This window comes from Siphateles boraxobius, unplaced genomic scaffold, assembly GCF_051911475.1.
Source record: "Siphateles boraxobius isolate OS27281-9 unplaced genomic scaffold, OSU_SipBor_1 61, whole genome shotgun sequence".
In the NCBI taxonomy this organism is placed as follows: Eukaryota; Metazoa; Chordata; class Actinopteri; order Cypriniformes; family Leuciscidae; genus Siphateles; species Siphateles boraxobius.
In genome coordinates, this window is record NW_027509188.1 from 9,616,734 (window position 1) to 9,642,019 (window position 25,286).

At 39.7% G+C, this 25,286-nt stretch overlaps 1 protein-coding gene across 1 annotated transcript; it reads right to left on the reverse strand.

The window, feature by feature from the left end:
* Window positions 1-8,011: 8,011 nt before the first annotated feature.
* On the reverse strand, window positions 8,012-24,969 carry LOC143718329 (uncharacterized). Its single transcript, XM_077209394.1, has 3 exons — window positions 24,905-24,969; window positions 18,295-18,436; window positions 8,012-10,168 (listed from the first exon to the last, which is right to left on the reverse strand). Exons 2-3 carry the CDS (start codon window positions 18,377-18,379, stop codon window positions 8,934-8,936), a joined length of 1,320 nt encoding a protein of 439 aa, XP_077065509.1. The 5' UTR covers window positions 18,380-18,436; window positions 24,905-24,969; the 3' UTR covers window positions 8,012-8,933.
* Between the last annotated feature and the right edge of the window lie 317 nt (window positions 24,970-25,286).

The following is a 25,286-nucleotide window of genomic DNA, read 5'->3' on the forward strand; positions in this document are numbered from 1 at the left end:
TAGATTCCAGCGACGGGAGTATCTTTCCAAATCAGTGAGACGCTGTTCACAGAATCCCATCTTTTTCTCTTCGGTGTTCAATCTTTTCTCTACGTGAATGACTTGGCCTTTGATGTCGTTTAGTTCAGCACATACGAAGTCCACTGTTTTTTTTAAACCTTCAATTTTTGGGGCATTTTCACTCACCATTTTCTCTATGGCGTCAGAGCGAGTGTTAATCAAATTAGAGAGCGTCGAAACAATAGAGGAGATATCATCATCTGCCTTGCCTTTCTTAGATGGAGGTTTAGCTGGGCTTTCTGGAAGTGGAGTTTTGGCCCCAGGCAGAGTTTCTTCCACAGATCCATAGTTGTGAAAGTCCATCTTGTCAGATTGGCGCGAAACACCCAACATATCTTTCCTTTTGTCAGCAGTTGACTTCATATTTCGAATATCAGAGAAAGCAGAAAGATAGATGTGGGTGATTTTGCATAAAGGTAACTTTAAAAAGTGATTTTTATGCCGTTATTAAAGTTTGTCAGCAGAGCTCGGTGAAAGTTAAGTTAGCAGGACGCCATCTTGGACAAACGCAGGACATCAGTTCTGACTGGATCGCTTCCAAAATCGTCACAAATCTAACATTTTCGTCTAGTTTTTATTCGTTGACGAAAATGTCAATAGATCATTTTCGTCATAGTTTTTGTCATTCAAAACTCGTTTTTATAATTTAGTTACCGTCTCGTTTTCGTCTGTGAAAAATGTCTTTGATGAAAATAATTCGTCAACGAAATTGACACTGTAATGCAGTGGAGGAGATAGCCTTGCCAAAATCCTTCACATTAAACTAACATTGTAACGTTAGGCTAACAACACAATTTGCTGATCTTACGTTAGCTGACTAGCTGACAATTGGGATTTATTATGTGGGGGTGCTCTCCCTAGGGGGGTCCGGGGGTATTCCCCCCCGTATTTTTTTTTTTTTTTAAATAAACCATTAAATGGCACTTTCTGGAGAGTTTTGTGCAAAGAAATTGAGTATTACATGATATGTGAAAAACTGCAAGGTTAAGAGCATATACTTGTAAGAGCATTGTTGTAGTATCAACACCAGGTATTAGGACATTTAGCATTTACATTACTGTTATTCAGTCATCACTTGATTACACATTGTATTACCTTGTTATGATATATAGTGACCCACACAATGTGCCAAACATAATGTGCCACATGAAGAGACAGTGCAGCATTTGACAGTAGCATTGACAGACAGATTTGGGTCTGTGGTGACCAGGTCCACCTCACACACACTTCCTTCTCCCATTCTCTCTATTTACTACTACAACACACACACACACACACACACACACGCACGCACGCACACACACACACACACACACACACACACACACACAGCCTACTCTGCGTCATTTCTCATCAAGATATGCACAAGTCACAAAAATAAAATCAATCCATCCTTGTGGAAAGGTTGCTTGGTAGCTAAATGTAGGTCTAGCAAGTCTTATATTTCTGTAATTCAGAGCCGGCCCGAGCCTTTTGGGGGCCCCCTCCCACTACGCTAAGTCACCTGTGCTTGACAATTATTGACACAAATGTCACGCAATAATGATACATTATAAGTGAATACAATGAGGTTATTTATTAATACAAAATAAATAAAAAATAAAAAATAGATGCCTACTTAAATAAAAAAGTTGAAACTTTTACTTTACTCTTTTACTAACTCTTTGAAACTTCTTAAAACAAACTGTCTCAAAACGTATATAAAATAAATTATTTGCAAAACATAATGACAAAAGTGAGACATCAGAAACATACTAAGAACAAGGGTCCAACAATGACAATTATTGTTGAAAACTGTAAAAAATATTATTATTATTTCTCTACTGTCTCAATACAGTGTAACTGTCCTCAAAATCTTTTTTATTATTATTATTGTAACAGACTTTGTTGGATTGTACATGACAGAATCCAACAAAGTCTATTACTACTATTATAATATGGGTAATGTACTGGCGCTCGTTGTATGCGTGTATGCAATCTATTTTTCCCCTCGGGGCTTGCCGTAGATCGGCATTGGTCGTGCGCACTTGGAACTGGAGTGTCGCGGGTTTTTGGAGTTAGTGATCTGATGTGTGGTATAATAAAGTGGAGAAGAGTTCAAACTGCTATGTTTATTATTTATTCAAACTGCTACCCTTACACCTAGAAGGTTAAGTTCCCCAGCGGCTATTTTCTCCAACTTAAACCGATACCGTGACTATGCGCAGTTGCGCACAAATTGTCTATGCACTCGCGAGGTGACTAGATTATGTGAATGACTTAAACGCTGGCAGACACAGCAGCAGTTGTTGGCAGGTATATTGATCATGAAATCAGAATTTCCTTGTCTTGAATTATTCATTCATATTCATTCATTCATTCATTTATGTCACTTGTTTAAGTCATCTAAAAAAAAACAAAAATTTAAACTCGATTGGCAGCCGCTTAGTTCGCTTATGCCTCGGGCCGGCCCTGCTGTAATTCCCACAGATCAAATACAAATATGCTGACTGAATAGATAGCTAGTTTATTTTGAGTAGCCAGCCAGCAGTTCTCTTGGCAGTTTGCTGATAATCCGGTGTCTGAAGTAAAATGCTCAAAACATCTCCTGAGAAAAAATCACATGGTCAACCTAGTCTTGGTTATTTAATTTTGATTTGGTCTCATTTTCCTTACCTTGTCATTCAAGGCCACTTTTTGTACATTTCTGGAACTTTTGCGCGCTTCCACATCCCGCGCAAACTACAGATCTCCCAGGAACATGCATTAGGCAAAATGCTGCGTACATTTATCCGCGTCACCTAGATGCGCATGCACGAACGGTGCGCGATCATGGTCGACTACAAGAATACAGCCGTGTTCCGATTGTTCTCATCTCAGCTCCGCCGAGACAAAATAGACATGCCATTTCAAAAATCTTTCATTTATTGTCAGAAATATGTTTTCAAAAGCATCACTTTAATCAAAAATTATGTGACATAATTTCCAGTAGGCAACTGGCTGCAAACGAGCAGGCTTATGTGCCGGGGCTAAGCCCCGGAGGACCTCGGCCCAATTTAACCACTTAATGTTAAACATGTTAACTAACAACAAAGTTAGAGAAAACAATTATATTGCTGGCAGATAACAACACTTAACTCAAAACTAATGTCTGTCCAAAGTAGCACCAGAGAATTTCTCAATCCATGGGAAAGCTGCAGCCAGGGGCTTTTCAAAGACGACGCTAGCGTTATCTTGACTGTGATTGGCCAAATGACTCGCGTGATGTACCAAAGATGTTTGTGAAGAAGACCGCAGCTGGTTTTTGAAACTCACGTTTGTGGGAAATGAATAAACGTGGTTCCACCACGCAATTTTTCAGTAAAGGCACTTACTATAAACACCAAAGCATGCCAACACAACCCCCCCCCCAAAAAAACTCTTCGGATCTACACGATTCACGTGGATGACATTTTCCCATTCAAAACGGCGATTTTCGCCGAAAATGGACTAGTTTGCAGGTATGTAAATTAACCATTTTGCATTATATAGTGTTAAATTCTCTGTCCAGGAGGTTACTTTCACATGATAAAGAATAAACATCCAGACCAGTAGGTGGCGATGTGCATTATACTAACGCAAAAGAACAAGACCACCTCATACAGAACAATTAACCTCATAAGAGCTTAGCACCTATTACCATGACGAAGGACAAGAAATTCAAGACACAGATGCAGGTATTTATAACTAATACTTTACATGTAATGACTTTCAGCACGTACACAACACATTAGCAAACTTGTACTTACAACATGCAGTAGACAGCGCGATAGACCTGGTCATACCACAGCCGCACGGGCGGCCTTACCTATGTTTCACCTGTTTCAATTGAAACGGGGCCCGCCCTTCAAGGGGGGCCCCAACAGACCAGCAAAATCCCATTTCATTTTCTCAGTTTTCAGCCATAATGTCTAAAGTAAACCATCCAAGGTCGAATTCCAAGAATTCCACAAGCGTTTCCCAAAAATGCACGTAACATGAACGCGCGAGAACGCGTTCTACGTGCAACTCAAGAGTCGCTGTCCATTTGCGAAGTGCTGAAATATAACCTTATATGGAATCGTATTCTGAACGTTTAACCTAATAATCGTCATATGTTGTGGATTAGCAATCAAGGCAAGCAGGGTCGGCGCCATGAGGGGGCCCCAGGGGGCATGGCCCGGCCCGGCCACCTAGGTCACTGTGCCGCCCCACCTCTGGTCAGCACACCACCCTGCCTCAGAACGTGATTTCAGCCGCTGAGACTTGGCAACAGGCATACTACCAATGTGCCCTCTTATTCCTGACAAATTATATACAGCCTATATATTGAATATAACTATTTTGTAAATGTATATAGTTTTACCATGATTAAATCAGTTTTGCAACTTTGCATTTGCACTCGCGACAGGCGATTAACTAAATAACGTCACTAGCAGCTTTTACAAATTTATTGTAAAAAAAATCCCCATGTTTTCGGTGCTGATGTTGTGGTGACACGTTCATGTAACATGTAAGGGTGGCGCTGCCAATAAAGCACCTAAAAGTTGTCACAAAGAACCGGCAAAAGTAATGATTATGAATATGTCGAATATAGCAAGGAGACATTTTAATTGTTTATAAACAAGTGTTTTCTGTGTCACTGTCGCCTGAAAAGATGAAGTTGACTATGCTGATCGTGATCTTCGCAGTAGTGAACGCGCCAGAGAGAAATGCACATACGGATTACATAAACAGAGAGCAGTCTGTTTTCTTTCGTTTTGAAATGTTCTTTTTAGAAGTAGATATTTTAGATATATTTCTCAGGTCTGTGAGGCAAGTAGGCTACCTTATATGCTGAGTTTTGGTTAATTTATGAGACAAGCTCCAGTTCATGCGCCGGCGCCTCCGTGTCGTGATTATATATCTGCTATATTTACTTCTTATTTATTAAATCCAGGCAATTGGTTGATGAAACATTGATTAAAATTAAGATACAATTCATAAAAAACGAAATTCCCTTTAAAGAAAGACTTTGTGCTTTCTGTTTGAGGTCTCTGTGAAAGTTTTAAAGCAGTCTTTTAGTTCCGATTTCAAATTGCTCACGTCCATAACGGATTTGTGACGGCAAAAACCACAGAAGCAATAATGCAAGTGAAGAATCTTTAATGTAACGATCACGGTCAGATGACACAAAACAAGACTGGTAGCGCAGGGACAAGATGGTCAGGGTCCCAAGTGAAGAGTCTTGAAGTGAAGTGAAGTGAAGGTCCAGGTGAAGTGAGGTAATCCACGGCAGTGATAATCCCAGGGAACACGAAACAAGACACGAGTTGACACGCCGACAGGAAAGGAATAACCACACACAACGAAGGACATCCAACAAACGATCTGACAATGAGAGTACAAAAACAGTGAGTATAAATAGGGTATGGGATGAGCTGCAGCTGGTGGGTGGATAATGATCAGCTGGAGCGCTGATCAGCAGGATCGCTGATCAGCAGAATGGAGTGGTGACGCCCACTCACACACACCCACACAGATAACAACAGAAACACGAGACAAGAAGGAATCAATAAATTTATGAACCGTGACAGGATTCCCCAATTTTAAAGAATTTATCCTGAACTAGTTTTGTGGTGTAGGTCTACGTATTGTATAAGGTTAACTTCAAATAATAGTAATTTAATGGCGAGGCTTATTCCAACGTAAAACGCTGTATAATGTCATATATTTTTAGTCAAATAAGGTTGGATTATTTATATGTTGAGCTGCCTTCATGAAGCTGAAAGTGCACGTAATAAATTAATATACAACTGATGCAAACCAACAGGAATTATTGCCTTTTCTGCTCTATTTTTATGTTTTATGTGGGTAGGGCCCCATATTAGTTATTGAAACGGGCCCCCAGATGCTTAAGGCCGCCAATGCGGAGACGCATGTATCCGTAGAGGCCAAACGGTAAATGCTGGTAAGGTTATAATGAAGCGATATTGCCAGACAGGTGATCTTAATTACAGTTTAGAAGAGCGCTGTGTGTGTATGTCCATGCGTCCGCTTTCGTATGGTTGTGCACTTCAAATTGTTTTGACTACATTCCAGGACATGGTTTTCTGCACACTATTTTTTTTTTTTTTTACCTGAAGAAATCAAAATTAATACCGTGCATTAGGGGTGTGCAATATTGACAAAAAATATCTTGACATTTAAAAAGTTTTGTTGATAATAATTAGATCATATTTTACATGGCTGGTTAAGGCCTGTTGTTGACAGCAGACTCACGAAGATATTCATATTTGTCCTATTCTATGCAGTGGTCAGTTCACAGCAATGACAAAAAACATTTTTTATTAAGGGGTCAAATTTGCCACCTTAAAATGATTTCCAGGGGCATTTTCACCTATAAATGGACATGTGTAGATGTATGCATCACCTTTTATGTTAAATTCTAACATTCAAATTAAATTATGTTAGAATAATAACCCAATACCACTGTTACCAGTTAAATTAAATCAAAATCCATCTTTGCAGTGCAGAAGTGACACAGAAGCAGCATCAGAACTGGGATCAATATATTTACACTACATTTACAATTGCATGAATAAAGCTGATTGTTTTTTTAATTCAATATTTAAATATGATCTGATTTTTAATTTTAACGTTTTAATTAAAGGGTACTTTAAATATGAAACTAAAACCGTCTTAAGTCTCCTTGACGGGGGCATGTGCACAGAGCTGTGGGCTTCTGCCTCGTCCCTGTAGACGCGTGCCGATAGTGGTGCAGAACACAACTTCCCCGTTTGCTCATGGACGTCGTCGAAGAACGGAGTCCTCCTCCTTGAAGCAGCCTGTCGGCGGCTTGACTGGAAATACCTGACTTAAGGTGCTCTAAGCGATGTTGGGTGACGTCATTTCTTGTTGACGTTCAAAATTATTGTCAAACGAAACAGAGGCTAGCTAGACCCTCCCTCCTCCTCATCCGTGCACTAACCCCCAAATCCTTCTTGTCGGTTATTGGCTGGAAAAGTTTGTTATGTTTCATGGTGCGGGTTAACCCAGTTTGTATTTGTTGCTGTTTTGGGAGCCTGCGGTGTCTGCAGAGACCGCGTTTTTTACAGTGTGTTCAGGGGACAGGCAGCTAGCGGATAGTGAGGAGAAGTTTGCTGTATGTGACAAAAAATCTTTTGGCCTAAAAAACGCGTGACATTACTTAGAGCACCTTTAACTTACTTTCGTTTCGAGTCCAGCATGTCCGCAAAAAGGACCCTCTAGAGTGCGCACCGGCAGGTCGGCGCAGTGCACGCACGTGGAGTCCAAGAAGGCCGCATCGGTGTGAGCCACGCCCAGGCAGGCGGCGCAGTACTAGTGGTGTGGGGCGGGTCGATGGGGCCTGCACAAATCCTGCAAAGGGTAGCCATCGGATGCGAGGAAGAAAAGGTAACTAGTCCTCAGGTGCAACTTCAACAATGACAGCGTGAAGAAAGAGATTCTGACATTATTGCCGCGCCAATGCATTTTATACTGCCCGCGAAACTGTCAGTATTCGCATACTTCGCGAAAATTGGCCAGCTGTCCCCAGCTGGCGTTAGCCCATAAGATTTCAGCGAAAGTAGAGAAGGGAGGAGTTCCCGTTCAATGTTGAGTTACCTCCTTGAAAGGGAACTCTATTCTGGCATGCTGTCTCTGTGCATGATACTGGCACGTGTCTTTCTGTGTGTGTGTGTGTGTGTGTGTGTGTGTGTGTGTGTGTGTGTGTGTGTGTGTGTGTGTGTGTGTGTGTGTGTGTGTGTGTGTCTGTGTGTGTGTTTGTCACAGTCAGTACAGACAGTGCAATCTTTTGTCTTGTCACACATGAATGGTAAAAAGCATTTGCATGAATTTAAGTGGGATCATATAATGTAACACTGGCCCCAAAGGATGACAAAAATAAACAGATGCAGTGTTAATTGCGCTTAACAAAAATTAATTGCATGCGTTGACAGCCCAAATGTTTTTATTTAATAAAATTGCAGCGTTTGCGTCATATAATCGCATTGGCTTGACATCGCGATATGATTAACCGTGCAGCACTACTCGGCACCAACCAAAGAGTGCTCTGTAAATCAAAATAAGGGTATTGTTTTCATTTTTGGGTGAATTAACCCTTTAAGACAGTGACTTACTGCCATCAATTGGTGGTTTTAGTTAAATATTTAAAAGAATCACTTTGTTTTTACCATTGCATATTTTGTCCCTTAATGGAAAAGGTATGGCTGCAGTCCAAGTGGAAAATAAGGGGTACTCAGAAGGATGGTAAACGCCTCAAGGGGTACAACACTGAAAAGTTTGGGTACAACACTGAAAAGTTTGGGAACCACTGCTCCAGTGTGTTTGATCTTTGGCTTTTACTTTAGTATTATGCTAGTCAGCTCCCAATGCAATGTCATTCGCTGTACGCGTCAATGTACCCACTTTGATACGGTGACAATAGTTTCATTACAGGTGAATGACAATTCATCTATATCCAGTGGACCAAGAGCCTAGTATTTTGCTGCCTGTCTTGATTGGTGGACGGTGATGGAGGCCCTTCATCAAACCCCGAGCCCGAGGCAATTGACTACTCTGCCTATAGGCCCTAAGCATTACACAGAAAGACAGAAGTTTAACTAATATTTGATTCTGAGGTGTCCTTATATGGAATAGAGTGACTCCTCCATACAGTCAAAATTAGAGGGCGATTACTGCAACCACTCAATTTTTGAAAGGAGGTGGGCAAAACAATTTCGACCAAATTCACTTACGGCATGAGTGTAGCCTAAATTTAACACAAATGCATATTTTCTAGTACCATTTTAAACACTTCCCACACAATGAAGAAAAATGGGGTCTCAAATTTTTTTTGGTTACACTGATTACAATTAAATGTGAATCTTCATGTGGGAATCAAGGTTCACTTTCCGTGCAAAACTCTTTCCACACTGATCACATGTGAACGGCTTCTCTCCAGTGTGAATTCTCATGTGGCCTTTGAGATGTTCTTTATGAGTGAAACTCTTTCCACACTGTTGGCAGGAGAAAGGCTTCTCTCCAGTGTGAATTCTCATGTGTTTTTTAAGGTTTCCTCTTTCAGTGAAACTCTTTCCACACTGTTGGCAGGAGAAAGGCTTCTCTCCAGTGTGAATTCTCATGTGGGCATTAAAAGTCGTTTTTTGTCTAAAACTCCTTCCACATTTAGGGCAGGTGTAAGGCTGCTCTCCAGTATGAATTCTCATGTGGGCATTAAAGGTTGTTTTATATGTAAAACCCCTCCCACATTGAGGGCATGTGAAAGGCTGCTCTCCAGTATGAGTCCTCACATGGTTTTTAAGACCTGCTTTTCGAACGAAACCCTTTCCACACAGTTTGCAGGAGAAAGGCTTCTCTCCGGTGTGAATTCTCACATGGTTATTAAAAGTTGGTTTATGTGTAAAACTCTTTCCACATTGAGGGCACGTGAAAGGCTGCTCTCCAGTGTGAATTCTCATGTGGCTTTTAAGGCTTGCTTTTCGATTGAAACTATTTTCACACAGTTTGCAGGTGAACGGCTTCTCTCCGGTGTGAATTCTCATGTGGCTTTTGAGGCTTCCTTTTTGAATAAAACAATTTCCACACAGTTTGCAGGTGTAAGGCTTCACTCCGGTGTGACTTCTCATGTGGCTTTCAAGGTGTCCTTTTTGAGTGAAACATTTCCCACACTGAGGGCATATGTAAGGCTTCTCTCCGGTGTGACTTCTCATGTGGCTTTTGAGGCTTCCTTCCCTACTGAAACCATTTCCACACTGTTGGCATGTAAAAGGCTTCTCACCAGTGTGAATTCTTACGTGCCTGTTAAGTATTACTTTTTGAGTGAAACTTATCCCACACTGTTTGCAGGTGTGAGGCTTCTCTCCAGTGTGAACCCTCATGTGGACTTTAAGATGTCCTTTTCTGTTGAAACTTTTTCCACACTGCTGGCAGGTGAAATAAGTTCCATTTGCTCTTTTTTGTGAAGTCTTTTCAGTCTGTGAGCAACTAATTGACATTTCGTCGATAATAAGATCATTGTGTTTGTCACACTGGTCTTTCTCTTCCATTTCATTCAGGGCTTCACTCTCCTCTTTCAGTGCCATCAGATCTAAGGCAAAAAAAGACAAATACAAATTAAGTTCAGTTTAAAGGGATAGTTCACACAAAAATGAAAATTCTGTCAGTATTTACTCACCCTCATGTTGTTCCAACCCCGTAAGTCCTTCGTTCATCTTCGGAACACGAATTAAGATATTTTTGATGATCTAGTCAGTTAACGTAGTGTGATTGCGTAGTGCTACGTCACACGTAGGCTTCACTATTGGCCGACGCTGGTCATTTGTGTGATGCATTTGACGTACAACAACAGAAGCTTACACTATTACACTAGTGAACTGAGTCGAGGCCCACAGAGAAGGAAATGAATAGTTGAAATAAAGTCGTTATTTTTGTGTGTTTTTTTGCGCACAAAAATTATTCTCGTCATTTGATAAACTTAAGATTGAGCCACTGTAGTCACTTGGACTATTTTAACGTTGTCTTTAATAACTTTTCGGGGCTGGCAAGTTTCAATCCCTAAGAAGCCTATGGAGGAGTGATCCAGCTCTCAGATTTCATCAAAAATATCTTAATTCGTGTTCAAAAGATAAATGAAGGTCTTACGAGGTTGGAACAACATGAGGGTGAGTAAATACTGACAGAATTTTCATTTTTGAGTGAACTATCCCTTTAATGGTAAAAAGCAACAAACATCAAAATCAATAGTATCAAAACAACAACATGTATGTTAGATACTATACGCTAGGGGTGTAATGATAACCTCATGTCACGATTCGATACATATCACGATACATATGATAAAAGTTAAACAAAAAACTTACTATTGATTGAAATGCTAAATTTGATATTACAATAGCCGCGTTTCCACTGCCGGGCCAGGGCCGAGCCGTGCTAGTGCGTGCCAGGGCCAGTCGCGTTTCCACCGTCACTTCCACCAATTAGATCAAAAAATGTTAGAGAGAAAACTAAAGCACCTTGGTACAACAGTGCTACGCATGTTATCAAGAGAGAAACTCGTAACTTAGAGCGTAAATGGAAACAAACTAATTTAGAGGTCTTTAGAATCGCGTGGAAAGACAGTATGTCACGTTATAAAAAGGCTCTAAAAGCAGCCAGGGCTGAGCATCTCCACAAACTAATAGAAAATAACCAAAATAATCCAAGGTTTTTATTTCACACCGTGGCTAGACTAACAAATATACAGACATCACCAGAGCAAAATATTCCGTTACAGTATAGTAGTAATGATTTTATGAACTACTTTAATGAGAAAATAGAAAGCATCCGTAACACAATTGTAAATGTACACTCTTTTATGGTGTCTTATGATTCAGCCTCAATTATCGCCCCTCTGGAACAACTACACCGCTTTACAACTATAGGACAGGAAGAGCTAAATAAACTTATCATTGCATCGAAACCAACAACATGTTTATTAGATCCAATACCCACTAAACTACTGAAAGAAGTGTTACCTGTAGTGGAAGAGCCTCTTCTCAATATTATTAACTCGTCTTTATTTTTAGGTCATGTTCCAAGAATATTCAAGCTGGCAGTAATAAAACCTCTCATTAAGAAACCGCAATTAGACCCAAATAACTTAGCAAATTACAGACCCCTTTCAAATCTTCCATTTATGTCTAAAATACTAAAAAAAATTGTGGCCGCTCAATTGTGCTCTTTCTTGCAAGAAAATGAGATATATGAAAAATTCCAGTCAGGATTCAGACCGCATCATAGCACAGAAACTGCGCTAGTTAAAATTACAAATGATTTACTTTTAGCTTCTGACCAAGGCTGTATCTCAATACTAGTTCTACTCGATCTAAGCGCTGCGTTCAACTCTATCGATCATAAAATACTCCTGGATCGACTACAAAAGCACACTGGTGTTCAGGGACAGGCATTAAGCTGGTTTAGATCTTACTTATCAGACCGTTATCATTTTGTCTGTTTAAATGGGGAAAAATCAAAGATAACGTCAGTAGACTATGGAGTGCCGCAAGGATCGGTGTTAGGCCCTCTGCTATTCTCAATATATATGCTCCCACTTGGTAATATTATAAGAAAACATGGAATTAATTTCCACTGTTATGCTGATGACACTCAATTATATATTTCATCACGGCCAGATGAAAACACTAACTTATCAAATTTGACAGAGTGTCTCAAAGATATAAAATGCTGGATGACGCGTAATTTCCTGCTACTAAATTCAGATAAAACGGAGGTATTACTTATTGGTCCAAAAAACTACCCACAAACTCACTTACAATACAACTTTAATATAGAAGGATGTCCTGTTACTTTATCCACTACAGTAAAAGACCTGGGTGTTATACTAGACCGCAACTTGTCTTTCGAAAATCATATTTCATATGTTACAAGAACAGCCTTTTTCCTCCTTAGAAACATTACAAAGCTACGTAACATGCTATCTGTTTCTGATGCAGAAAAGTTCATGCATTCATGACCTCGAGACTAGATTATTGTAATGCTATATTAGCTGGCTGTCCTGCATCCTCAATAAACAAGCTACAGTTAGTGCAAAATGCAGCTGCTAGAGTTCTTACTAGGTCAAGAAAATATGATCATATAACACCAATTTTATCATCTCTACACTGGTTACCTATCAAGTTCCGTATCAATTACAAAGTACTATTACTGACCTATAAAGCCCTAAATGGTTTAGCTCCTGTGTATTTAATGGACCTTCTATCGCCCTACAATCCATCGCGTTCTTTAAGATCACTAAATTCGAGGCTTCTGGTCATTCCTAGGATATCTAAGTCCACTAAAGGAGGAAGGGCGTTCTCACATTTAGCTCCAAAACTCTGGAATAGCCTTCCTGATATTGTTCGAAGCTCTGACTCGCTGTCCCAGTTTAAAACTAGATTAAAGACGCATCTCTTTAGCCAAGCATTTACATAATGCTTACCTTTTATACCACTGCTGAATCAGATCAAATGCATTTAATATTATAAAACTTGAAGAGTCTGTAGGTTATTTGTATAGGTTGTATAGTATTTACAGTCATTACGTTCCTGTGTATATTGCGTGAATGACGGGTGGTTGGGTAGATATTGTGTTTTGCGGTAGGTGGTATGCCATACGGAACCGTTGCCACTGAACCTGCTTTAACGACGACAGTGGGGCTCGACAGCCTTAGTCAAACAGGTCGGCGCGTATGGTTGGGCTGCGGAGAGATTGTGAGATTGTGGTTGGGTCTCAGCAGCAGGAGGGATGTAGAGGTCAGTAAGCAGGGCTGAGTTGAGTGGGGGACGGAGGGGGGTGACTCTGGGACGCAAAAATCACTGTCTTCATGTTTTTTATCATTTACGCCCGTGTTATGGAAATCATTATGAACAGCAGCTACGCTAATTATTTTCCCTTTTTGCTTTTCTGCTGTTATCGGAAAAACGGCGTTCGTCAGCTCCAGTTGGTATCCAGCCTTTCACGGAGACTTCAGATACCCCAATCACAAAGCCTGTGAAGAGACGACTCAACACCGGCGATATGGACCCTCTATGGTGGACGGCACTGATCCTCAACAACTCGTCTCAACACCGGCGTGATTACTTGGACTTCCAAAAGATGGAAATGGATAAATATTCTAAATGTTCCGATCCAATCTGACTTGTAATGCTGCCCGAATCATAAATCATGCACTGTTCCTTCGTTGGCTAGAGGAGAACTGGCCCTCCGACTGAGTCTGGTTTCTCCGTCGAATACCTTGGGCCAAAGCGGGCCAGCTCGGACTAGAGGCGTGGGCAAGGTAAAAGGCAGAGTTTATCGGTGTTAGGGAAAGTTATGGTCTGCGGCAAAGCCGGCAAGATGCTCATTTCACTTTTTGATATCGCGCAAAATAATAGCTGCTCGAAATGGAGAATCGCCTGTACTGGTCTGTCGAAGATACCAAAGCTCTTCTGAGTATTTGGGCAGAAGAAAGGGTACAACATCAATTTGACGGCGTGTGAAGAAACGAGGACGTTATAAAATACATCGTTGCTTAATTTTCTAAGCTAAGCATTCAGCGAGCAACGCTTCAAGTTCGGGAAACAATAAAAAAGTTGCGGGCGCAGTATTGTACAAGGCGATTAAAACGCACAATGGACAAAGCGGAGCTCAGAGAAGAAACTTTCCATGGTTCGACTTGATGGTAGGTGTGCTGGGTCACAGTCCCTCTGTTAGTGGCGACTCGCGAGACAACTCGGACACTATTGCAGCCACGGCCGGTGAGTTAATATACATGCGATCTTCCTAACTTAAAATAAAAATAAATTCATAATACCCGCTGAAATGGGTTGGGTTATATGACGTTTGATCCAGAAAGGCGTGTTAGGGGCGGGGTTTAGGGCAGCGTAGCGGGGCTACTGGCCCGGCAGTGGAAACGCAAGCCTTGTGCTTAAGGCCTGAGGCCACTGGCTCGGCTCGGCTCGCTGTTAGCCCTGGCCCGACAGTGGAAACGCGGCTATTGTGGGTGAAAATAAATAGGCTTGGACTTGGTGCTGGAAACTCAATGCTCAGGACAATAGTGACACCAGAATAAAAATATTCATGATTCTGAAGACGAAAATACAGCTTAAAATGACAAATTATTTTCGACGAATATGCTTGCACTCTGACTAGATATATTTAAAATAATGTAGGCCACTTTTTACTGGTAACATCAGACATTTGGCATCATCAGGACCCAAATTATTCCCCCACTGCATTATTATAGATTATATTCAACATTATATATAGTAGTTTAATGTAGTACTGACACTAAAACTCTGTAAACTTGAATTTTTTATTACACAATAATTTAACAGTGTAATAACTATACACGATACAAATTGTCACTATCCACGATATGTTGCATTTTTGTATTGCGATATATTGTGACACGATATATTGTTACACCCCGCCTATACGCACTAAGCTACTAAGATAGGTGTTACATGCAATCTCAAAACCTCTTCACAATATTGTTAGCTCTTAACCCTCTGGGGTCGGCTATCGCTCCAACGCGACCAGCTCACTTTTTTTCTTATCAGTGCAAAAGAGACTCAAATAACTCCATCGATTTTTGTCATACTGGTGAGTTTTATACATAATTCAAAACTGTTAAATGTCTTCTTTTATTTGTGTACACTCATAATAAAAACACAATATTGTGTTTTTCATTAATTAAAGAAAATAAACATGATGCGCGTTCTGCCGTCTCTGTCAATGTGAAGTTCATTCTGAGACTCGACAGAAAATGATCTGTAACTCAGCGAATGTTTGTCACAAAGACTTGAGACATTTGTCTTTACAAAGCTTGAAGTCTCTACTTTCAAATTATGTAAGTCATATCAAAAACAAATATTCTTTGTTTAAGTAATCCACATGAAAGCAACAAGGTGTACAGTATCTCAAACGCTGCCTCATTAGCTCTAATGTGACCACACTAGAGATGCGCGGATGGGCTATTATTTCATCCGGAACCGTAGTCGATCAGTCTACGAGACTACTTTTTTCCCGAAAAAAAAACATAAATAACGACTTTATTCGACTATTCATTTTCTTCCTTGTGGGCCTGAGACGAGAGTTCAAGAGATTTCCACGACGCATGCGCGAGAACTGAACAAGAAGTATTAGAAGAAGAACGTTCTCTTCTCAGTTCTCGCGCATGCGTCGTGGAAATCTCTTGAACTCTCGTCTCAGGCCCACAAGGAAGAAAATGAATAGTCGAATAAAGTCGTTATTTATGTTTTTTTTCCGGAAAAAAAGTAGTCTCGTCGCTTGATAAACTTATAGTTGAGCCACTGTAGGCACATGGAATATTTAAACATGTTCTTTAATGACTTTCTGGGCCGTCAAGTTTCATTCCCTCTGGCAGCCTATGTAGCAGTGATCCACCTCTCAGATTTAATCAAAAATATCTTCATTTGTGTTTCGAAGATGAACGAAGGTCTTACGGGGTTGGTACAGCATGGGGGTGAGTAATTAATGACTTAATTTTCATTTTTGGGTGAACTAACCCTTTAATGAAATTGTTTAGAATTGATGCAAGGTGCTTCATTGTCTCTTATGATTGCAAATCTAACAAATTCTTAATTGCAGTATCTAATAATTTGTTTAATTAAAACAGATCAATTGTTTTGGGAGTGATATGCAATGTTTAATTATTGATATTTACAGTTTGAATATTTACTTTTTACTTTCGGTACTTAAGTACGTTTTAAATCGGATACTTTTGTACTTTTACTCAAGTGATGTTTGAATGGAGGACTTTCTACTTTTACTGGAGTCATTTTTTATTTAGGTATATATACTTTTACTCGAGTATAATTTTTGAGTACTTCTACCACCCCTGGTCATGTGTGTGATGCGTGTGACGTACAACAACAGAAGCGTACGCTGTTAAACTAGTGAACTGACTCGAGGCCCACAGAGAAGGAAATTAATAGTTGAAATAAAGTCGTTATTTTGGGGGGTTTTTGCACACAAAAAGTATTCTCGTCACTTGATAAACTTAAGATTGAGCCACTGTAGTCACTTGGACTATTTTAACGATGTCTTTAATAACTTTTCGGGGCCTGCAAGTGTCAATCCCTGAAGAAGCCTATGGAGGAGTGATCCAGCTCTCAGATTTCATCAAAAATATCTTAATTCGTGTTCCGAAGATGAATGAAGGTCTTACGGGGTTGGAACAACATGAGGGAGAGTAATTACTGACAGAATTTAAATTTTTGAGTGAACTATCCCTTTAACGTCAAAAAAGTGGAGAGAAAGAGAAATAAAAGTAAAGGTCAAAAAACTATATGGCTCCACTCTCTGCTTGCCTGACTGTTCACACAGAAAACTTCATTAACTCTCCTCACTAACTTCTCGCGAGAGTATTCTCAGCACTTAAAGGTGCATGCACACTCTAAATTATCAACACACATTTTAGATAGTTACACACTTAACTCTTAGCATTACTGTAAATATTAACTGCATCAAACTGTAAATACTGTAAATATTCCCTTCAATTTTTCCACATAAAATTAATCAAAATGCAAATGACTGTTTAACACATAAATTAAATTATTTATCAATTAACTGCATTTACACACGAGGATCAAAAACAGCATACACTCGATTTCCTCCATTGTCCTGTGTGTGTGTGGGTAGAGGGTGTGTGTCGTGTAGTTCCTGCGACGTCGCTATGACGACCAGGTACTATTGGGGTAATCTGTAATGGAAAACGGAGCGAAAAGCGAGCCGAGCCGAGGCGAGTCGAGCTGATACTGCCATTAGTGTTGCATTTGATACTATCAACCACAACATTCTTTTAACGGCTGAATCATAATCATACACTGTTCGTTCGTTGGCCAGAGGAGAACTGGCCCCCCGACTGAGCCTGGTTTATCCCAAGGTTTTTTTCTCCATTCTGTCACTAATGGATTGTTTATTAATAAATCAGGTTATTTCCCGGAAACATAGCCTAATGATTCGTGTATCTGACTCGGAGTATTCCATTTATTGTGTCTGTTGTGATGTTGAATAAAGCATTAAAAACTGTATTTCAACATTCAGGAGATTTACGGGCGCATATTATACTCTCTCTCACGCCGTTACAGATGTGCACTTCAATACGCCCAAAGAACGCGGGTTAATGTTTTAATACACCGGGAGAAATTGGCGTAAGGGGAAAAAAATCCAGCTGTGTTGGTCAGTTTAAGCTTAAGCCGTTTATGACTTTACTCAGATAAAGGAAAATGGGTTAACGCATTAATGGGTTACACAACCACATGCATTGTTGTCTTATTAAAAACATGCTTGTAAACACACTCACTTATTCCCTGAAAGTGAAAGTTAAAGGAAAAACAAGCTTTTGGCATCTGTCGCTGCATTAGCGGCGCATTCTCTCAGAGACGAGAGATGAATCTACCTCAACAAACCAACTTTCTTAATTTACTGATGATGAATAAAGTCTTACAGGTTTGGAATGAGATGAGGCTGAATAATAATAATAATAATAATAATAATAATAATAATAATGACAGAATTTGGAGATGGGAACCATAGAAAGGCTATTTTTATAATACATAAGATTTCATTCAACATGTTATGGAATGATTCTTCAAAAATATCATTAATTTCTGTAGAGCTGGACATGTAAATAAGGAAATGACTGAGTTCAGCTGTGAGAATGAAACTGACCTGTTTGTTCTTCAGTTTCTTCATGTTTCACTCTGAATGTTTCTTCAATCTTCACGTCTTCACTCTCCTCTTTAATAAATGCCATCTTTATAATAATGTCACATGGATCTTCACTGGGAGTTTTCAGTGTTTGGACACTGTCCTGTATAATTAACAGAAAGGGAAAAAAAAACTAAATCTCAGCTCTAGTTCAGTGCACAAGTAAGAGAGCCAGTCAGAGTGAGAGTTAAACGAGTTAAATGATCTGATTAGACTAAAAACACTCAAATCAGATCAGAAATCTAGTTCAGTGCATTGGTAAAAGAGTCAGTCAGGTCATTTAAGTCCATTAACTCTCACTCTGACTGACTCCACGAACAACTCAACCCGCCCACAAACACGTAATAGAGCATCACAGTCCCGCCCGCAGCCGGTGCCGGAAGTAAGAATTCAATACAATTTCTCCATTGACAGTTGGGGTATAAGCCATAAAAACATAAACATACATGGTAGACTTAAAACCAGCTACGGCTGTACTAAGCGATTGTATATGCTCATATAAACCCCAAAAGTTCATGGGGCACTAACCTTGTTTTGAGATAAATGCCTTTTATTCGCGATGTCTTGGATAAGTACTTCATTACCCACAATCCTGAACAATCCCACAGTGATGCATCTGATTGGTGGAAGTTGTGTAACTCTGGTTAAATCCCGCGAAGGTCCGTGAAGACTGAAGATCATTAATAAAAAAAAAACCTGTGTTGCGTTTTTGCACGGTACACTTATCAGTGCAATCATGATCTCCTTGGCTGCCATGATGGCTTTTTTCAAGGAGGAAAACAAAAGTGTGCAAAGTAGTGAAAACCACTTCAAATCGGGTCATGTAGTTCAGTGTAGCGTGTCCAAGGGTCAGCTTGTGGGTTTTGTAAGGGCCAGCATGAGGGACAAGACCTACAAAGTTGTGGTGAGTTTTGCAGGGAGGTTGGTAACGTTAATTAGCATTATCGTTCACTTTAGCTAGGCTACTGTAGCCTTCATATGATATGAGTCATATCAAGCATTTTATGATGCCACTGTCAAAACAATATTTAGCCTAGGCATACCTCTTCATGCATTTACTGAACATTTGTGTAATAATTCATGGCAAGTTAATAAACTGAATATGATGGTGGTCCAAGAGCAGACCATGTACCGGTCCATGCATCAGACCATCACTTTTACATTTGTTTACTTGTTGTGGATATTAAGAAAATACATTAAATGTTATTAAAATTAAGGATGAACGAACTATAACTTCGTGAATAAAATGAGCATGGTCCTCAACCTATCCTATCAGCAGAGTGTCCTGTGTCATAAAGGGCTTTGAAATAAACACACAAACTACACACTGAACACACATGCTAAATCATATCATTAAACACAGATTCATTTCTTTTCACAAAATAATTGCAATTTTCTTTCTTTTATTTTGTTTGAAGTCACTGGATGAATTTTTCTTATAGTCTTTGTCAGGATAACACCAATCACTCTCATTGTCAGTTAAAGGGTAAGTTCGGCGTTTTACAAGTAAAGCCCTGTTTTAAGATCGTTTCTGATTAAATCGAACAGTTAAGATTAAAATTTGGACACATGCTGCTCTCCCGAGAATTTTAGGTTTTTGTGTTAGCACCCCTCCACCTATACAATGGTTTCATAGGTGCACTGGAACAATCATTCATATAAACGCATTAAACTTTAGTTTACAAAGACGTGAAACTCACCGAGTGGTCTGGGGTGTTCACTGATATGCTCACGCAAAAATCGCTGCAAATGATGCTTTCCAACAGGTTTTATTGTAGTTTTTGGAAGAATGTCCGGTTGTGAGGCGTTTGGAAAAATAGGTCCACAGTTTTACAACGAATGGTAAAACACCTGTTGGAAACACCTGTTCGATTTTTGCGTGAGCATATCAGTGAACACCCCAGACCACTCGGTGAGTTTCACGTCTTTGTAAACTAAAGTTTAATGCGTTTATATGAATGATTGTTCCAATGCACCTATGAAACCATTGTATAGGTGGGGGGGTGCTAACACAAAAACCTAAAATTCTCGGGACAGCAGCATGTGTCCAAATTTTAATCTTAACGGTTCGATTTAATCAGAAACGATCTTAAAACAGGGCTTTACTTGTAAAACGCCGAACTTACCCTTTAAAGGAACACTCCACCGATTTTTCATATTAAACTATGTTATTCTAGAGCAGTTAGCTTAGCCCAGTTCATTCATTAGGGGCCAAACAGAGATGAAGTTAGAAGCGACCACTTGGGAGCCACCAGGATCATTCAGGAGTGATGATATTACTGCGCCGAGTCGAAGTGCTCCCAAGTGCTATTCCAGCATAAATTATTGCTATCCATTTTACCCGCTTAGAAAAGCGCCACGTTTTATTTTGTGTCACCATACTTGCTCGTGTAACTGTATTTAAATAGGTAAAACATGGAGGTGTTTGGTCGCTTTAACTTCATCTCTGTTTGGCACCTAATGAATGAACTGGGTTAAGCTAACTGCTCTGAAAGTTCTCCGCCCGCCAGAGCGATTAAGTGCACGCACTGAGACGAGAGAGGTATGCATCAACTCGTCTTAGATAAGAGAATAACATAGTTTAATATGAAAAATCGGTGGAGTGTTCCTTAAATGTTGAGTGCTTGTTTTGAGTTTGGCAGTGGTACTGATGGCTACAGCAGATGGCATGAAATTAGATATTATACAATCATCTGACATTCACCAGCTAACACAAACAGAAATATCTCTACACCTTTCAGCTGTGACAATATTCTAACATGAGATTACATCAATGAATGAATAAAAAAATGAATAACAATGTAAAGTGTGTTGCATCATTTCAGTTTATTTAGAGCCATCACATTGATGCATTAAACATATAAATGAAGTTGTCACAAATTTGTGAAATAAATAGGTGGTTGAGTGTGATTTCTGTTCAGGTTTCCACTGGTGACTCGGCCGATGTCACCTCTACCTCCTGTGGATGTCCTCGTGGAGAATATAGATGTAGTCACGCTGCTGCTCTGATGATCGGGGCTGTGCATAACCTGAGCTCCACGGACGTGGAGTGCAGGTGGAAAAAGCCTAGTGGTCCATCAGACACAGTCAAGGCAGTGGAGGAACTTTTCCCTGGATGTAGCTACAAGCCACTGACTCGTTCAGTGACCCCGGAGGACCGTAAGTGGTTGCTGGATCAATTCCAGGGTCGCTTCACGGGGGTTTCCTGGCTGCTCACTCCTGAGCCAGAAACTCAGCGGGGATCCCTTCTTCATCTCCGCAGTCACAGCATTGTAACTGCCAATAAACACCTGGGTAGTGATGCTGTTCTTGCTGCCTTAAGGCTGTCCTTGGACCAGATAATGGCCACCCAGACAGCAACAGTTGGCCAAAAGGATAATCACCTCTGGCTGGGCTCCAGGGGACTGACTCGGGCTGTCCTCGACAGGTTCATTGTGACTATGCCCTAGGAACCATGTTGGACCCCTTTCAAGTCCATCTTTAAAATGGCAGCTGCACACTCCGTAGGGATTGAGTGCCCCGTCTGCACGCCTGATTGAACAAAAAAACAATTGTTATTCATACTCATGGTTTACACATGCATTAAGACATAATCAAATACATTTATGCCTAAACAAGTAAATACATGCACTAAAGCATTTAAAAATACACTTAGGCTTTAATGCATAATTGTACTTGTTTAGGCATTAATACATAAGCAAATACAGTTATGCATTAATGCATAAACAAACACATGTAGGCATTAATGCATAACGCAATACAGTTATTCATTAAAGCCTAAGCAAATACAGTCATGCAATTATTATTGAATTATTAAACATCAAAGTTAAGTAGAAGTTTAAGAGGCAGAAAGTCAGAAGCCAGAAACATCGCTAGCTGCATGGTCTATGCAGCCATTCCCATTAATGCCTGAACAAAAACATTTTTACACAAATGCATTTAACAAATGTTTTAATGCACTACTGTCGTTAATGTGCATTAATGGATTTAAATGTACGCCTCGTCGATGTCCTTTATACCGTAACACGAACACATAAGATAGGTAATGTGTATACATAAATGCATGAACAAATGCATTAATATAAATAAATGCATTACTGTATAAATCAATGCACTTATGTCACTTGATAAATTGGACATCCTAAGAGCACATGTGAGCAGTAAAAAACACTGGTAGCAGCTCCTCCCCTGCAGCCATGCGTAACGTTACCCTAACGTTACTATTAACACACAACACCCTGATTGCCTTCTTACATTCATTTGAAAAAAATAAATAAAATAACGTACTTACTTGATATATCTTATCCACCGATTCCTCACGACATCACTCTTGGGGAATCGATGGAAACGACATGTGTTGACGACTGAGCGGTGATTGCAGTCAGGTACAAACCACTGCACCATGTTGCTAAAGCCTGGTTCACACGGCAGGATAATTAGGCCGATTTTAGCCCCGATTTACCCCTTCCGACAATCTTACGGATGCTCCGATTATCGTAAAATAATCCGATCAGATATTCCTGCCGTGTGTGGTGTGTTAAGAGTGATCTCGTCTGCTCGGAAGGACGTCGGGACCGCTCCGATCTCAAATCGGGGATTTCTGGCCCGATTTCTCCTCGTGTGTGGTGTCCCCCCGGGGACAAACCAGCACGCAGCCTGTGGACTGTGGCGTGTAGCCAATCAGAAAGCGAGGAGACGAGGCGCCGGGAAACGAAATCAAAACAGCCGGCGGCATGGGGAACCAGAAAGTCCGGTGGACGTCGGAGATGGAGGACCAACTCGTCGACCTGTGGCAACACCGTGAATGTTTGTACAACGTTTCGTGTAAAGAATATAATAACCGAAATGACAAGGAGAGGAATCGGGCAGAAATTGCTGCTGCACTTGAGATACCAGGTAATGTTTATCTACACTACCCATCGCTAGCATGACGATAACATTCATTCACATAAATGTCTCGTGTCATGATTGTTTACTCTGAAGTCACGTTTGATTTCGAGGTATTTTGCGAGATTTTCCGTCTGACCTGGGAATACTCGGGAGTCAAATCGGTTCGCGTGTGGTGTGTTGATTTTGCCGTGTGGCTGCGCACCACAGACTGTACGACCAAAACTGTTAGACCCGTGATTTTTTATCGCCGTGTGTGGGGTCTCTCAGGTTTGGAAAATCGGCCGACAATTTTAAAATCGTCCCGTGTGAACCAGGCTTAACGTTATCGTTAACCTGCTTTCACACATGCACACAATATAAAATACACGATGATAAATATAAAATTCAATACACAATACCTATATAAAATACTATTATTTACACGCTTACTTACTAGGCTCTTTCGCGGTTGTGGCTTCAGTCGACGTCAGTGAGATTGTATTTATGGTTGTATTGTATTGGATTGTATTGGTGGTTTATGGGATGAGTAGTTCCTTCGCTCGGAAATGAAAATACGTACACAGTCTTGTACCTTTGACTTTTTTGGGATTTTCTTTTCGTTTTTTTCACTCGAAATGATATGTTGTATGCTTATGAGTTTAGCCGTAGCTGGTTATCCTCAGACATGCTCTAAAACTCTCTAGATACGGATTTTTTCCAAAACGTCAATGGGAGAAATGAATGGGAAATTTACTTCCGGCACCTAAGCTCTCTCGGGTTGTGGCCGGGACTCTATTTTACTGACAACTGCTTCTCAAATCTCAGAGTTCAACGCAGGATTCACGAAACGATTGCTCTAGAAAGATGGGTCAGTACTCAGTTTATTTGGACCAGCTTGCCTTCATAAAGGCTAAGAAAAATGCCCTCGAGGTTAATATTCAATTTAAATGTGTCAAAGCTTACGATCAAACACTGATGAGAATATTGTTTCAGAATAAATAACAATTACACCACAAAACAAATCCCATTTTTCCAGACAATGACATTGAATGACCGATTTACACAACAATGCTTAATGTCGAGCATTTTAATGCTTAGTAATAGGCCTATTATTTTTAAAAAGTGAGAAACAACTACATATTCAAAATTTATACACTGTAAAAAATATTGCAAATGGTTCTGAACTTAAATTTTAGTTAGAATAAACCCAAATATCCATGTTGTCACTTTAAATACAACTTCACTTTTTAACTTCAAATTAAGATGTGTAGCCTAATCAAGAAAAAAATATTAGGCAAAATTACACAAATAAGGATGGCTGATGTAGAATACATCTTATTATTAACATACCATCAATAAGAGAATTTAATAATATGAATATAATTTATTATTAAAGCGCCTTTGAACTACAGATAAAATGAGCTTTAACGGGAGAAACACCACGAACACATGTAGACTAATTCTGTCATCATGAGAAAACACATTTATTTGCGGTAAACTGACCATAAGGGAGCAAAATGAGACGCAGCTTTTCTGTTACTCATGCGCTTTACTCTCATAAAACACTATGTTTATTAATGCTATTATATACATTAGCCTACAGGGTTACATTCCTTAATAATAAACGTAATTCACAGTTCTCTATATAATTGTACGAACAGCTTGTACTGGTTTAAACACTTTAAATGATTAAAACACAAACCTCTCTTCAGCAGATTCACTGATGAGGGAGCGCGGCGCAGCCTTATGACGCAACATCAACACACCAAAATAAAAGTCCTGTTCACACGCTTACAAAAAATAGAAATAAGGATGCAGAAAACACATTGAAATAAGATCAATTATAAATTAATTTAAATGTAAGCAAGTGTGAAGTGATCACAATTATAATACCAACTACCGAGCATAAGGGTATCTTCATATTTTAATTAAGTCTTCATATTATATAATATTGAAAAGAATGTTTAAATATTTCAAACTCATTAAACAAATAAATGTGTGGTTTAATTTATTAACTAAAACTGAATTACAATATATACATCTTTTTCAAATTGCAACTGTATTTTATTAAAGTGCATTATATT

Coding starts and splice junctions, on each gene's coding strand:
- LOC143718329 (XM_077209394.1), bottom strand. CDS start 18,379: ATGGCATTTATTAAAGAGGAGAGTGAAGACGTGAAGATTGAAGAAACA. Junction 10,169..18,294: donor AGAAACTGAAGAACAAACAG/GTCAGTTTCATT, acceptor TTTTTGCCTTAG/ATCTGATGGCACTGAAAGAG.